The sequence below is a fragment of the Ambystoma mexicanum genome, chromosome 5p (assembly GCF_040938575.1).
Source record: "Ambystoma mexicanum isolate Mex_15411 chromosome 5p, UKY_AmexF1_1, whole genome shotgun sequence".
Taxonomy (NCBI): Eukaryota; Metazoa; Chordata; class Amphibia; order Caudata; family Ambystomatidae; genus Ambystoma; species Ambystoma mexicanum.
In genome coordinates, this window is record NC_090930.1 from 1,182,348,483 (window position 1) to 1,182,364,390 (window position 15,908).

The 15,908-nt window shown below is 43.2% G+C and overlaps 1 protein-coding gene across 1 annotated transcript in view; it reads right to left on the reverse strand.

The window, feature by feature from the left end:
* Nucleotides 1–15,908, reverse strand: part of LOC138481482 (fibrous sheath-interacting protein 2-like) — a 798,294-nt gene that overhangs the window by 78,166 nt on the left and 704,220 nt on the right. Inside the window, exon 9 of the mRNA XM_069613651.1 lies at nt 4,108–4,254. Coding sequence (XP_069469752.1) covers nt 4,108–4,254 — 147 coding nt within the window. The remainder of the gene's footprint in view (nt 1–4,107; nt 4,255–15,908) is intronic.

The following is a 15,908-nucleotide window of genomic DNA, read 5'->3' on the forward strand; positions in this document are numbered from 1 at the left end:
TTCCTCTTTCAGGTCGTTCTGTCCGGGAGGCGTGCAGATTCGAGGAAGCTGTTTTCAGTAGCTGCGAGTGTTTAAAGATGAAGACTGCAGGTAAGATGCTGCTGCTAATGATGTTCCTTTTGTCTCCTTGCAGGTTCTGCTTCTCCGAGGTTCGAGGGAATAGCTGGACACGGTGAGCATCACGTTGCAAGCTGCAAAGTAACACAAAGCATGTTCTGCAGTCAGGGTGTGGTTTATATAGCCCAGGTAAAGTAGTACCAGGGAAAGTAGTTCCAGGCCTGCCACACCCAAAACACTAGACCGCATAGCTTGGTTCTTAGGAACCAAGCTATGTGGATGCCTCCATGTTGGCTGACAATACAATAAAGTAGTTCCCAAGCACATTGTTGTTCATGGTGTATGAGCCTGGCGCCATGGGCGCCAGGACTGGCCCCATGAGAGCTTTTGATGAGGATGACAGGCTCTAGAGGCCCGAGTCCTGATTCCACCAGGCCAATGGGTTTGCCAGAGGGTTTTTGGGCGAGGGTCGTGACAGATACCTTGTCTCACCTAAAGACGTCCTCTCCCCACTCCCCAAGTTCCCTCCACCCAGATGATCCTCCCATCACATATCCACCCCCAGGTGCAGGATCCAAAAGCGATGGCCTTTGCCTGGACACCTGATATGAGGGTTCAGGGGGAGAAGAAGTGAGGACACCCTCAGGTTCCTCACAGTCCCTGGTCCCAAACAATCAGACTCATTCAACAATGGTTAATGTAATGCCGGAAGGTCCTTGCTCCAGCTCCATAACCATAGTCATGTGCAGAAACAAAGAGAATCTGTTCTGTTTTGGATACGAAATTGCAATCAACTGTAAGCATTAAAAGGAAACTATTTAAAAGTGTGCCAAAGATTCATAATAAATCCCTTAACTGGAATAGATAAAGTCATGAACTGGGTTTTGTCTGGACTCAAAACTGTAAAATCTTTGGAGAGTCTGTATTTCCGAAATGGAACCACATAGTCATTGCATAATCATTGGCCATGGTGAAGGATGTTTACAGGAGAAGGAGGAGCATTACATGGGGAAAATCTAGTTATAAACTTACATTGATTTTTTGAACCAGTTTAGAAGGTACTTACGTTTTGTATAAGATCTAGTGATCTGACTATGATTAAGCTTTTGCTTGCCCATGTCCTATATTGCTGTCTATTTCTTTATTGTTAATTGTGGGCATGAGACAGATCTTATCCTGGAAACTGAAATGTGGTTTTAAGGGATTTTATTGCCATATTCTCATTGACTGATTCTTTTTCTCTAGACTGTCTTTTTTTGTTGTGTTTGAAAGCTTGATATGTTCTTAATGTTGTTGTTGCTGATTTGAGCTTCATCAAATACTTTAAAAAAATAAAGAATAAATAAATACAGGAGTGGTTCATACCAGAACTGTATATTTGTATAAAAAATAAATCAATACAGACTTTTGTATGCATTCGATGGGAAATGTCGTGAGAGGGTGGGCATCAGAGATGCCCAATGTGCCACTCCTTGCCCATGTCACCATTCAAAAAGTTGTTTCCCTTGAGTAGAGGAAATGTTCAGGAGTGTGTTACAATGTTTACTGCCACCTATTGGATGGTGGAAAAATGAGTGGTATTTCATTTTTAGAATCCAGTTCCTAATAGGGTGGCATTTACAGCTAACAGTATTCTGCTGGAAAACATTGGGCGGTAATACCTTCTAACTTGTAATTGGGAGGGCAGAAAAAAATACAGTATTTGGCAGCTATCACCAATTTTACTATTAATTCCAAACGCATTTTTGGACTTGTGCATTTGTCAATGCAACTCACAGTTGTACACCAATCTCTACCGCAAGGACCCTTACCGCAACACCTTACTTCTATATACCAGCCAGTCTCTCCGAGCGCTAAGAAACAATATTCCCTATGGCCAATTTCTGCAATTAAGATGCAATTGCACCTTTATTGCAGACTTTTAACATCAGGCCCAGACAGTGGCAGACAAACTTCTGGCGAGAGGTTATCCCAGAAAACTGGTGAAACATTCGGCAAAACGGGCTAGAATCACCAATAGGGAAGCCGTATTGGGACGTCGGACCAAGCAGCAAGAAACAGACTGGTTGGTATGTGTCACAACTTTTTCTAAATATACCACATGTATTAAAAAACTGGTCAGGAAACGCTGGCACTTGGTAACAAGTACAGGCTGTGTTGCAAAGGTACCATTATTTGCTTTGAAAAGAGGAAAAAACCTGAGAGACAGGTTGGTTCATTCGAGATTCCAGATTGGGTCATCTAACATAGCACAGAATAATTTAGAAGCATCATGGGGGCAGGAACTGGGCCAGTTACTGGGCACCATCGCTGTGTTGACTGAAGTGCCTGTAGATTCACTGAGAAAACATGTGTTTTTATGCATGAATCCTTTAAAGGCAAATTACACAATTTTTTGTTGTTTACATGATCATGTGTCCGTGTAATCTACTGTATATTGGTATGACCACACGAAAGCTGGCCATCAGAATTTATTGCCTATTGTTCCAAGATTGGAACGGCTACTGTAACTGGACCTTTGGTGTAACATTTTCTGTCACCTACTCACAGTGCCGATGATTTGAGATGGTATGTGATTGACCATATCAAATCGGACTGCCACAATTACTCCATGGCCAACAGGCTACACAAGCTGGAGCAGACCTGGATTCTACACATGTGCACACACTGAGACAGGTCTGAATGAAGAGTTATAATAGCAAACGTTGTTATCGTCACACCATTAGTGTTTATCTTCTTACCCGTGTGTGCCTATTTCAGCAACAGGTCCATTTAGCCACCTTGTCACAGACCCTGCACTTCAAGCTATTTAAGTGTCCATTTGACATCAAAGGACATGCATTCATGTGTATTGGTCAGTCTTAGAGCAGACCTGCTGCGCACTGCACATTCCACTCTTAAATACCCTCCCAGCACTTCAAGTTATACTAAATGGTCTTTTGACAGACTGTTGGTTGACCCGGAAATAAGTAGACTTAGGCACGCATAATTGGGTAATGTGTATACACTTCTACCCGCAATGGGTCAAAGCACACATCCAACATGGCTGACTTCCTGTTCCTATCCATCATGGACAGCACTGATGACCTAGTGTTTCGCTAATATGGCTGCCCCTGCCTAGATGCTGCGAGCACTCCAAATTATGCAAACGCTGTCTCACAGCATGGAGTAGGAACGCAAGACACCCTATGAGATGAGAACAACATAGCAGTGCTGGTAAGTTTATTGCGCTTACCATTTTAAAGCACTGTTGAGTGGGCTTGCATCAGTTGGACCAGTGCGAGTAAGCTATAATCTGTTTTGTTTCGTAGGCTTGACGCCTTTTTCTCTCTGTGAAATGCCCAGACCCCCACAAGCATTTTGATCGATATCCCGTGTGAGGCATGATGTTGATATAAGGTGAGTGAGCTATATTTGGAATACCATTCTTTGTTGGATGCAGACGAGAAAACAGAATGTATCTCATTTTGCAATTTTTTGGACTGTTTTGTCTCGTATTTTCTTGGTTTGTAGTGTTGATTCCTCGATCTGCACCCGCAAGATACTGGTTTTGCATTTATTTGCACACGGCTTGAAAACATAGGTATTCATTCTCTCTGTTGTTTTCACAGTGGTAAGGGTGCACCCACAGGAAAGGTTGCACACGTGTGCCCTGTTTGTCTTTTTTGGTCTTCGTTTTCAGGCGTGTCACAGGTCAGTGGTTGCATGGTTGTCGACTAAGGCGGCTTTGCTGTTCTTCTTGAATGGGCAAGCACCCTGCCCCACCCCGCCCAAATGTATTGCATGCAAGATCAGCTATTCTGCATTAGGTTTCACTGAGAACTGTCTTCAGTGAGCACACTGTATGTGATACATTTTGAGAACCCTGTATGGGAAGTAAATTAATGTGGTTCATGCAGAGGTGTATTTTTTTTAGGAAATCTTTTAGTTAGACCAATAAAACATGTATACAGTTAAAAGAAAACAGCACATCCTAATCACAACCCTAATTCACAAAAGTGAAACATGGATAAGATGACTTCAAATATTTAAATTAGTAATGAAATTTACCTTAAGCCATCCAGTTGATGTCTTGCCTCCTAATGTAGTGCGGGTGTATCTCAAAGGTTTTCGTCTGATTGTGGGATGCCGCTTATTTCCAGTCCGCGAAGACAGAGGGTATGGTTGAAAAAGCAGTGAGATTGAAGAATGTGCACACTGTAGAAGAAAAGCAACATTAATGCCTGAAAGTTGCAATCCTACATCTAGATGTTGATAAGACATTGGGTAATATACGTTGGTTTCAAGTATTTAACCTGAGCATATATTATTTCAGATACCACTAGTGAAGAGCCTAGGATTTCTTTTAGGATTCTTCAGAAATTGTGCACATGTTTTTCATAAAGTTTGTTAGAAACACAGACAATGGTGTAAACTACACATTTGGTTCAATGAAGTCTCGGATCCAAACTTCACACTTGCCCTGAGTAATGTAATTTTGAATTTTGTTAAGAGCACACTTCCACATATTAAAATGTTAACATTTAAAGAAACCTTTTATTGCTTGGCCTGCTTACATATGTGTTTGTGTGTTTTTCTTCAGAGTACACATAAAGCTTGGACTTAATCTAGATTTAAGTGTGGGCACTCACTTAAGTGTGTACAAATACTGGATTTTCAGAAATATATAGTGCTATGATTAGCTATGATTATCTCACTTTCTATTATTGGGTGTTTGAGACATCCTTAAATTAAGGATTTTCTCAAACACCCAATTGTTAAGAACTTTGAAAGAGAATACCAGTGAATCATGCATGGAGTTAATTTGAGACTTGGGAAAGGAGAATACCACGATTATGGAAAGTAATTTAAAACCAAAATCGAAATGTATACCTGAGGTCCAACAAGGAAACTTAGATCAGTAAAGCAGAATTGCTTTTCTTAAAGAGTAACAATTGAATTTCTGTACTAACTATGTCATTGTATGAACTTTTTACTGATTTGAATAGTGTTCGGGAACCTTCAGAAAACATATATGTTCACCATGTCTCTGGTGCTTTGAGCCACACTGTATACTATATAATCTAAAGTCTTGCCACTCATGTGACATTGTGTGCCCAAAATTACAATTTGGGCTAAATATGGGATCAAATGCATCAAAAGCCGAAGCTGCCAGCTGTGAAACTCATTTAAGGATTTACCAAAACTTGTGAATTCCACTCAGTGTTACAGCATTTTTTAAATAACTCTTTGTTCAGGCAAGCCTTTGGCCTAGGGCCAATGCAGAGCACTACAATGCAGTGATTCGTTCCTTCGCTGCAGGAAGCACAGCATTCTTATTTCTCATTTCCTCTCCATTGGGTTACCATCACATGCAGCTTTCTTAAAGGCTCTGATTTATGACTCCTCATCTGCACCATCAAGTTTTTTCCATTGGCTAGATCCATTTGTTTCTTCCGATGCAACTATTACATGTATGCCGAAAACACTCAGGTCCTGCTGCAGCTCGACATGCAAGTTTAACTTTCCAGTATTATTTTCTCATTGGATATTCATGTCTATGGTCAGATGTAAGATTTACAGATCCATTCTATGTTTATTTCAATCTGTGAAAAAAGATTAGAGTGTAACCAACAAAGATTTTTGATCTGGGTCAGTATGTCATTTTTCAAATTGTTATTGTTTTTAGCTGAACTTCTATTCTCTATTCCTTTTCCATAAATATAAGATTTCTTCACTTCAAGATTGTATGTCTCACAATGTTGCATACCTGAATTATTTTCCTCCAAAAAAGCCCTTAAATTATATTTACAATTATTGATGGTTCTTTTCTGTTTGTTGGGATATGATTTACTTGTATCCCAAAAAAGTTGAATTGGGAAGCCCCATGGTGTCTATGAACCTTATTAGTTGATTTAATTCTGCTCTCTCATGATCTTTCAGTATACCGTCATTCTGGGTGTCCAAGTGCGGTCGCCACTTTGTTTGTATGTTTATAAAAATTAAATCATGTTTTAGTTTGATAACGTCATGTGTCATAAGCTTAATGACGTACATTTATTTGTCCCCCCAGTACTTCCAACATAAAGTTTGTTAGAAACACAGCCAATGGTGTAAACTACACATTTGGTTCAATGAAGTCTCGGATCCAAACTTCACACTTGCCCTGAGTAATGCAATTTTGAATTTTGTTAAGAGCACACTTCCACATATTAAAATGTTAACATTTAAAGAAACCTTTTATTGGTTGGCCTGTTTAGATATGTGTTTGTGATTCTTTCTTCAGAGTACACATAAAGCTTGGACTTAATCTAGATTTAAGTGTGGGCACTCACTTAAGTATGTACAAATACTGGATTTTCAGAAATATATAATGCTATGATTAGCTATGATTATCTCACTTTCTATTATTGGGTGTTTGAGACATCCTTAAATTAAGGATTTTCTCAAACACCCAATTGTTAAGAACTTTGAAAGAGAATACCAGTGAATCATACATGGAGTTAATTGGAGACTTGCGAAAGGAGAATAGCACGATTATGGAAAGTAATTTAAAATCAAAATCGAAATGTATACCTGAGGTCCAACAAGGAAACTGCATATATGTTTTCCATCAGGCAGTTATCAAGGACATCCATAAGGTTATGGATAATAAATCCTGTGATCACCATAGACCACATAATAATCTTTCATATGAGGAACATCAAAAAATGAAAAGATTAAGTACTTATAATATTGTGATCGAAGAGGAAGATAAGTGAGGGAATACTGTAGTGATAGAAAAAATGGATTACAATGAGATGGGTACTGATCACCTGGCTACTCCAGGGTGTTATAAGAAGGTGAAATATACATTCTAGCATAACATACGCATTTCTAGCATATCTTAAAGGTCAATATCGGTCGACATTTCATAGGGACAGTTCTGTACCCCTTCTTAAATATCAGAATTACCACTGATCGCTTCCAAGAAGGGGGAGTAGGTTCCTGCGACTTATTAATGGTCTTTGAAAAGGCTAAACGTATAGAAAACTGTCTTCTTTTGAATTTGAAAGGTATATTTGTATCAGATGGAATGAGAGGTATGTAAGGTTTAAAAACAGTATCTAAGTTTAATCCATTGATTACACAGGCCTCTATGATGTGTCTTTGTAGATGCGTAATTGTTAACCTTGCTCCATTGCAGAGTCCCCGTGATGGCATAAGATTGCATAGTAGCATAATTCCAGCACCTATTTTCAGTTTTAGCTTGTGAGGTGCCCTTTGTCCTACAGTGTTCTGCTCTTTAGAGACTTTTGTTGAAGAGAAAAGGCACACAGAGGTGCACTTTGCCATTTGGACAGCAGAGGGCAACCTAACACTGATACATTACTGTGTTAAAACGATAGCTGTTGTTGAAGTGGAAGGGCACACAGAGGTGCACTTTGCCATTTGGGCCACAGAGGGCAACCTAACACTGATAAATTACACCAGCTGAGTATGGAAACATTCCTAAGTGTTTTATATATATAGAAAGATTTCAAAAGCCGTTGAGGACAACATAAATCTACTTGTTAAATGGCATCAAAAACTATACAGATGGGGGCGCAGGCAAAATGGCCGCCTGAGCATCGAGCTCCCCCGGAACCTTCGAGAAGCAGCGAGTATCCAGTGCTTGCCCAGACCGCAAGAAGCTACGAACAAGCCAGAACATAACAAAAAAGCCAGCAGCTAATACACTGTAAGTGATTTCAACCCGGCACTTCACCTAAGTCAATGCCTAGCGTGTGATGCACAGATGAAACCCTTAATTAATTATTTGTGTCTATAAGTTCTTTTATTTCTGAACGATGTACCACTTACATCACGCCCCTCTCTTGGAATCCCCTCCCGGTCACACTGAACCAGGAAGCAGGCGGGTTTGCAAAGTCAAAATATTTATTTATGTATTGCACGATATATCACACTATTTTAATGGGTATACAATGATCACCAATGGGGTGATGTCACACTAAACAATCTCTTTAATCACAAAGAGTAATGATGGGAAAAACACAAGCAGCATAGAAATAATACTTTTGTGCATGTTCAATCAAATAGCAGTGTAATTACTATTTCCTCCTGCACACTCCTCAATCCGCCCAATATGCAATATAAGGAAATAAAAGGAGAGAGAACAGGTTTCAGGAATGCAAAATTCAAGCAAAGATATCAATCCCAATTTCCCCCCAGCAAACACAAGAGAGAAACAGGAATGATTGACAAACTGTCAAAAATGGTTTTAAAGTTGGCTTTGAATGGAATGGGTAAAACACAAAAAATGGGCTAAAACACATAAATTGTTGAAATTCTAATGGGAGCCGCTTTATCTGGTTTCAGACACACACTAGCAATGATTTGAGAGTAATGCGCAAGTTGAAAACTTAATTTTGTGGTCGGGTGCAATGAAAAGCTGTTTTACACGTTACAGATTTTGGCCAAACGAAAAATGTGCGGAAAACTTTTCCGCGTGCGGTAAGCGCGATTGCAGAAAAACTATTAGGTTGAGATTCTTTAGAAAGCTTAGGATGTTAGCTACAAGTAGACACTTAAATTTCGTTTCTAGCATAAAGTATGAAAACGTTATGGACGCTTTCGTGGAGGTCGTTTTTTTTCAGAAAGAGGCAAAATTGTAAAACCAGGATGCGCTTTTAAAATACAAAAAAGGTTTCTTTACACTACGGATGGACTATGAAGAAACAAACCACACGGATGCTCAGTCACTTGATCAAGGCAACTGCCAGCCGAGACGCTTGCCTTCTTCAGATGCAATATATCAGGGCAAAGATGATTTTAACAATATTATTATAGAAGGACTATAGAATAAGAGAGAGAGTTCAGGCAAGACAAAAAGATTTCTAACAATACAGTTCTGGAAATACAATAGATTTGATTTGGATAGGCATGACTATGGACAGTACATAGGCTAGTGACAATCCTATACTATGGATACTCACTACCAATGTTTTGAATGGAACCATCAGGAATTCTGGTTCTGGTCAGGGATACTTTCTGGGACAGACTTCTGGGCACATCGGACTGGTCTGGTTCAGCCATCAGCAAGGCGCTCCGGACACTGCACGGCATGACTGGACAGAAGGCGCTCTGGTCTACACTGCACAGCCCGACTGGAATAGATCTGCAATGACTCTCTGGTCTGCACAGCACAGCATGGCACCAGACAGGGTTTAATCTGCCCTTCTGGTTATGAACATAATTCTTTGGCAGGCAAGCAGTTACAGCACAGCCTGGCTGCTTCTTTGGTTTCCTCTTTAAGTTGAGGGATGGGTTTTGGATCTGAAAGTGGTTCAGCTATGCTCTGGAAATGGGCCTTTCTGCTTGCCAAGTTTCTGGAGTCTGGAATATGGATAGTTCTCTTGCAAAGTGCTCTGCCAGCAATCGGTTGGTGGGTGAATGTGTGTGTCCTCAGCTGTCTCTATTTATGTGTTTCATAAAGGGATGCGTATGCTGAATTATCCTAGGTGCACCCCTACGTAGTCTATTGGCTAGAGTCTGCTCTCTCCCTTGATTGGAGGGGAAAACCGAGTGTCATCATGATGATGCGGTTTTATGAGGCAAAACATCCTCCCCTTTGCCTTTTGTACATAAAATCTATTTTTCATATAATACATATTTATAATTTTATAAACTTTATAACAATAGCATATCTAGATCACATATTTTGTGGAGCAAACCCTCTTCCAAGCCTCGTTGCGGTGAGATCTTGGGTCTGGATTTGACAAATTTTCTCACTTTTTGTCCGGGACACAATATTTAATCTGTCCAAAATGTTTTACATATGTGCACATGATATCTGGGCATAATCGTATGAAGTTTCATGCTTCTGACATAAATACAATTGCTACACAACTCTAATTGTCACTGTGCCTTCTCAGAACATCGCACAGAGTTCTGGCTCCTTTTAAAATGTGCACAAAAAAATCACATTAACAATGCTATTAATTCTATCATTTTTACAAATTCGCACAGTCCTTTATCAGTCTTTTTCAAAAATATGCTTTCTGTGCTTGTGAATCAACAAGTGACTGTCCCTGCCTCCATCTCCATCTTGCAGCTCAAGAGCAATCTCTGCCCTCTACCTCCTGGCAGAGGCCACTTTGACACTTTACAATCTGCATATCCTTTCAGCCCAGGAAGGTCCATTGTGCCCCTCCAGCAGCAGCCCAAAATCCCCTCCCCGGACTTAATCAACACAAAGGTGTAAGTTCCTGGCCTTGGTGGAAGCAGGAGAGATGCCTTTTGTTGGGGGGAAGCTGGGGGCACTGGTTTAGTGACTTTGAGTTCAGCCTAAATTCACTGTCAATTTCTTACATTTTTCTTGATTTAAAATAAAACTTGCAATTTTTAAAACAAGCAGCGAGAACTCTGATTCCAGTCTCTAAACCATGGAGATTAAATAGTTGCAACCTATATTACTTTTGATAACAGGTCACTCAACTTCCAGGAGTTTGATTTCAATTGCACAAGTTTAAGCTTCTGATGCAACTAATGACAGCTGTCAAACAGGCAGCCGCTGGTACTGCGCCCATATTTTGACAGATTTTCACAGGCAGGCACACTTTTTACTGTGGATATTTCAATGACAGATTCCACTTTTCCTGACATTGTATGTTCATACTGATTCCTTAGCTGAAGTGGCGGATAACACCCAGCAAATATATTGGATGTTTTGTGATGTTTCGGACCAGTATTTTGTATTTTCAGCAACCAAGAAAAAGGGATTTAAGAGCAATTTCTGGGTTTCTTTCAATAAAGCACTGCCTTTCATGCAGTTCCCATTTTTACTTGGTGGGCAGCCCAGTAACCTGTTTCAGCAGTGAGGTCTCCTTTCCACTACTGACAACAGGCAAAGTAGATTTGGCAGCCATCTTTTCTGGTTTCAAAGCACAATTTTCATAGGTTTTGACGCGCATAGGGCTTTTGCGGCCATTTTGATGATTCTTGCACCATCAGCACACAGGGATGTAATAGGGCAGAGCCTAGTGGGTTAAAACATCCCACAACACCGACTCTCAAGGGAATTTGGACTTCGCAACAAGCTTAACGCTGCTCACACAGCGAAGGCCCCATACCTGAGGTGCACCAATCCCCACACGGCCGTTGCCGAGGCACGCCACATGGCCAAGCGGGAAACGGAATCTGGGGGGCGAACCGACAACTGACGAACTTGCAACACTCCTGCCGCCCAGAAGACAACGGGAACTGTTTGGCTCTTACTTGCATGACGCAAGTTGCGGAAGAGGAGCCTCTAGGCTACTAGAGGCGTGGCGGGCTCAGGACGAGAGAACACAGGGCTGCGCCTCAGCTGCGCTGGTTGCCTGTAGTGGATACTACGCAGCGGGTGGCCCAGAGGTCAAGGCAGGCACCCCCTGGGGCTTTAAAAGATATCTTATTCTCCATAGGACCCTGGAACATATATTGTTGCAACTAGAAATAACACTTAAAGGAAACTAGGAAACTGACTAAGAAACTTTTCACCAATTAGGACACCCTTATGAAATTGGGCGATGATATAGTCTCTTTCGCCTTTAATTTCTGGCCTTGGGATTCATTTACAAAGGACCTATGTGTCCAAACGAATAGATACATTATTATGCAATAATGAAATATTTGTTCAGATTTATCTGTATACTAAATAATACAGTATATTTTTTTGTTCACTTTGTTGTAAATATTGCACTTTGCTCTTTTTTGTTAAATTGATGGTATCATTCATTGTTATTACTCTTTGTTTATATATGTTGCATCTCCCAATATCCTCTCTCAAGTTTTTTATGTACTAAATGCCTGTTTGTATAACTAGCAAATAAATCTTTGCTTGCTACTCTCTGTATTTTTCAGCCCAGTGAGCGGTTAGCACACCTTTGACCTCAGGTTTGGATCTGCTACTTAGCCGGCCAACCTTCACACTAATTTGCGGACAGGCCCATAACCCCGTTTCTATATAGCATAATTGCCTTGAGCTTTGTCCACTAGGAAGGGTACATTTCTTTGTTTACAGGCACCCCCTGCAGACCACAGCAGATGACCTAGCACCCTCACAAGGGTCCCTGCCGAGGCCCTATCGTGGTACTGCTGCGCAGCGGAGGAATGAGGGACAGCAGGTAAGGCGAGGGGGTGGGCCAGAGGCCTTAAGCCACGCCGCACCGCCTCAGGATCTCCGGATGTGGCACTGCTGAAAAAGCGCTGCTTGGCCCCACTCCCCCCTTTCCCCACCCACCCGGCGTGAGAAGTCTTGAACATCAGTTAAATCGGACACCGTGAGGCCCACTATATTGTCGCTTCACTGCTGGTGCAGTGAAGCGAACCCACGAGGAAGAAGGTACAGTTCCCTGGCAACCCCCCAATCGAGACTGTCAAGAGCCTGTCCCCGCCACCACACGCCATAAATAAAGCAGTTACGTGGCCTGGAGCACTGGATGCCTCCTAAGGCCATACCACCTCAGCCAGAGAACACAGCAAAGCGTGCCAGAAGACCCAGGACACGCAGACTATCTCCCTGGGTCACAACAGTCGGCAAAAGAAGTGGGGGGCTACCACGCAGAGATCTAGTGCCCCCTCTCCTCTTTCCCCATGCTTGGAACACTCAATGGCACGCTTCCAACTAACACCTGCATCGGAGAGAGTCAACATTACCCAGCAGGACATTTGGGAGGGGGGGGCAGGAGTAATAGCGGCTCAGAGCTCCACCAGCAAGTGCCCAGAACAGGTGCACATGACCCGGGTTGCAAAGCAGGCGACAGGAGACCCGGCCCCAGCCCCTCCATGCTCAGCAATGAATAGTGGGGCTTGCATTCCGCAGGAGCCAACTGTTTGACAAGCGGTGTGCCGGATTTGCAGAGGGGCCACTCTGGACAGGACTGGTAAGCCCCAACAAAGCTTCCCCTGAGAACCCCCCGCCCCAAGCTACTCACCCTGCGGTTCAGCCCCCGACTCTGATGCTGCTTGGCCACATAAAGACAGTAACGGGCGGCAGAGGTCAGCGACATCCGAAAGGTGGACAGGAGGACAATCAACTGCACAACCCCCCCCTCCGCTCAAAGTCAACCCCCGCAAAACCACCACAGAAATAGACAACATGAAGAGCATACACATCTGCATACGAAATGAGAGCTAATAGTACCATTGCAGCGTTCCCAGAAAGAGCACGCTTGCTACCCCCCGTGAAAACACCAGGGGAGTAGGGCTGATGCAGAAAGAGATCAACCCTTCACTGATTCAAAGACTGCAGGAATTTAGGCATGACGATGCCACAATGGCCGCCTCTCAAGCCCAGGAAATCCGCCTCATCCCAGAAGGAGATCATGAGGCTTTGACCAAGGCTGATATTCGCCTCCTACTCGATGAAATTTGCTCATTCAGGAATGGCATTACTACAACAGTCTCAGCTCTCCAGGAGAAAGTATACAGGATTGAAGATAAAGTCGAAGCCTTAGAGAACTATCAACAGTCAGCAGACATTATGGAACTTAAAACTGAGGGCCGGTTTCAAGATCTGGAAATGAGAAACCAAGAGTTTGAGGCCAAGATTGACGATTTGGAAAACAGGGAGAGGAGGGTCAACATCAAGATTCAAGTCCTCAATGAAACACCAGCAACCTTGGAAAGAAGGGTCAAGGCCTTGATAAACGCTCTCCTCCCCTTGCCCCTAGTCCTGGAACTAGAGTTTGAAAGGGTGCATTGAGCAGTGGGCCCCCAGGAGGCCCACGGTCAGTTCTGGCAAAATGCCACCATTATAAACACAAAGTGGAGATAGTCAAGTGCGCCAGGGAACGAGAATTCGTTGATTTTAAGGACTCAAGAATAAAATTCTACCAAGACCTCTCAGTCGAAACCCTGGCCCGCAGAAGAGCTTGCACACCACTGACCTCATGTCTATGAGAGCGCAACATGAGATACAGACGGCGCTTCCCCTTTGTGCTCACATTCACCTATGAGGAAGAGGAATACAGGGTTATTTCGGGAAATGAGGCCACAAACGTCTTGAGAGGACTGCGGACCAGGGAAGTATTGCCGGAAGGAGAAGAGATGCCGTCTTCATCGGAAGTGGCTAGGAAACCATCTGGTCCCCAGCCACAGAGAGGCCGCTCAAAAAGTAAGAGAAAATTTACAAGACTGAACACTCCCTGTAATGAAGGAGCAGGGAAGTGAGCACGGAATCCTGGAGGGAACATAAGACTTGACTCAACACATACTAACAAAGAACCAGTGCTCATACATGCAAAAAGGAACTGAATCCCACTTGCCGCCATGGTAGGGGTTCCTCCCGCACCTTGCCCCTCCAGGGCTCCATAACATATAGGAAAGCCAGGCTGGGCACAAGAAGACGCTGCCATTACACATTCACGCTAACTGATAGTAGATAACAGAAATCTTTGATCAAATGGTTCCCGGGGCCCACCCGTTGTGTGGCCCTATGTTAACACCTAAGGCGTCTCCACCATTGGGAGAATGTCTTCCTTCTCGTTCACCATGTTTTTACTTTTCTTCTTCTTTTTCTTACCGGGGAGGGCAAAGGGGGGGGGGCACAAGAGGGTCCACTCAGGGCACAAGAGCCAGGGAAGAAATGCCAAACTATTTCGAACTTAACCCGCTGTCATGTTCTGTGGGTCAAGGGCACGTATGCAACACCGCCCCCATGTAGCTGTGGGGTTTGTGCATCAAAGTGTGTGGCGCCAGGCTCATTGTAAGAATAGGCCCAAGGAACTATACGCCATTCAACATGGAGGGCGTAGGGCCACAGCCTCCATTCCATGCAATTAGCCATGCAGACAAGTGTTTGGGTGTGGCCGAGACTCCTGGGCATGGCAGGCTATATAAGGCATGCCTGACTCAAGCTAACGCTTCGCGTTAATCTGTTGAACAACGTAACGCTCACCGCTGCCTGCGCCTGGAGAAAGAAGAGGAAAAGAGAGCATTGAAAACCTGCGCTGCCCACACCTGCATTGCGAACTCGACTCACCTGCACATCTTGCATCCGGAAATCTCTCGTTATCTGAGACATCTGTTGCAGTGGGTTTTCTAATCTCTGGAAGCTTACGGCCTCGCGAGTGCAGCTGATCACACCCGATACCTGCACCTGTAAGGAAGAAAGAAGACACAGTGAGTGCATCGGAACTAAGCCAGTATTCACAGTAGTCTTACAGACTCAGAAAAATATACTTACATACTTACCTCCTTGGTTCTGGAGTTCCGCTAAGGCATCGTGCAGAGCAGCCACACCGGAGCCAACATGCTGCTTCCAAACCGTGCACTTGCATCACCCGGGCTCTGCAAAAGAAAGAGAAGGACATTAAAACTCGGACAGCAACTACAGTGATCTAAAACTAGATCACACATAAAGGTCACATAAGGAAAGGGCACATAAAAGAAGGACTTACCTGGGTGCTTGAACTTTCGGATGCTAACAAACGCATAAAGCACCAGCAAGAAGAAAACTCATAGCAAATGGAAACTGCAGTCGTCGCCGCAGTGGACAACGAACCAGTGAAGAAACTTGGCTCGTACAGAAGTAACTGTGCCCCTGCTGAGAACAAGCAGGATGGAGAGCTTGTCTACTAAATCCATAAGGTGAGCAGGAGAAATACTTACCCAAAAACTTGAATCAAGGGAACCAGGGCTACCATTGGGTGAGAACCCATTTAAACATATTAACATACCAAAAATTATCCATCATAGGAGCAGTCCTGTTAGGAAGAGGAAGAGAGGAATTCAGAGAGGCGTAGAAGGACCAGACACTTCCCATGAAGCAGACGCCTCCGCAGAGACCAGGTGAGCGTAATAGAAAGCAAAGCCTCCTCAGCACCTCTGCCTGGGCGTCATGGAGACTTCAG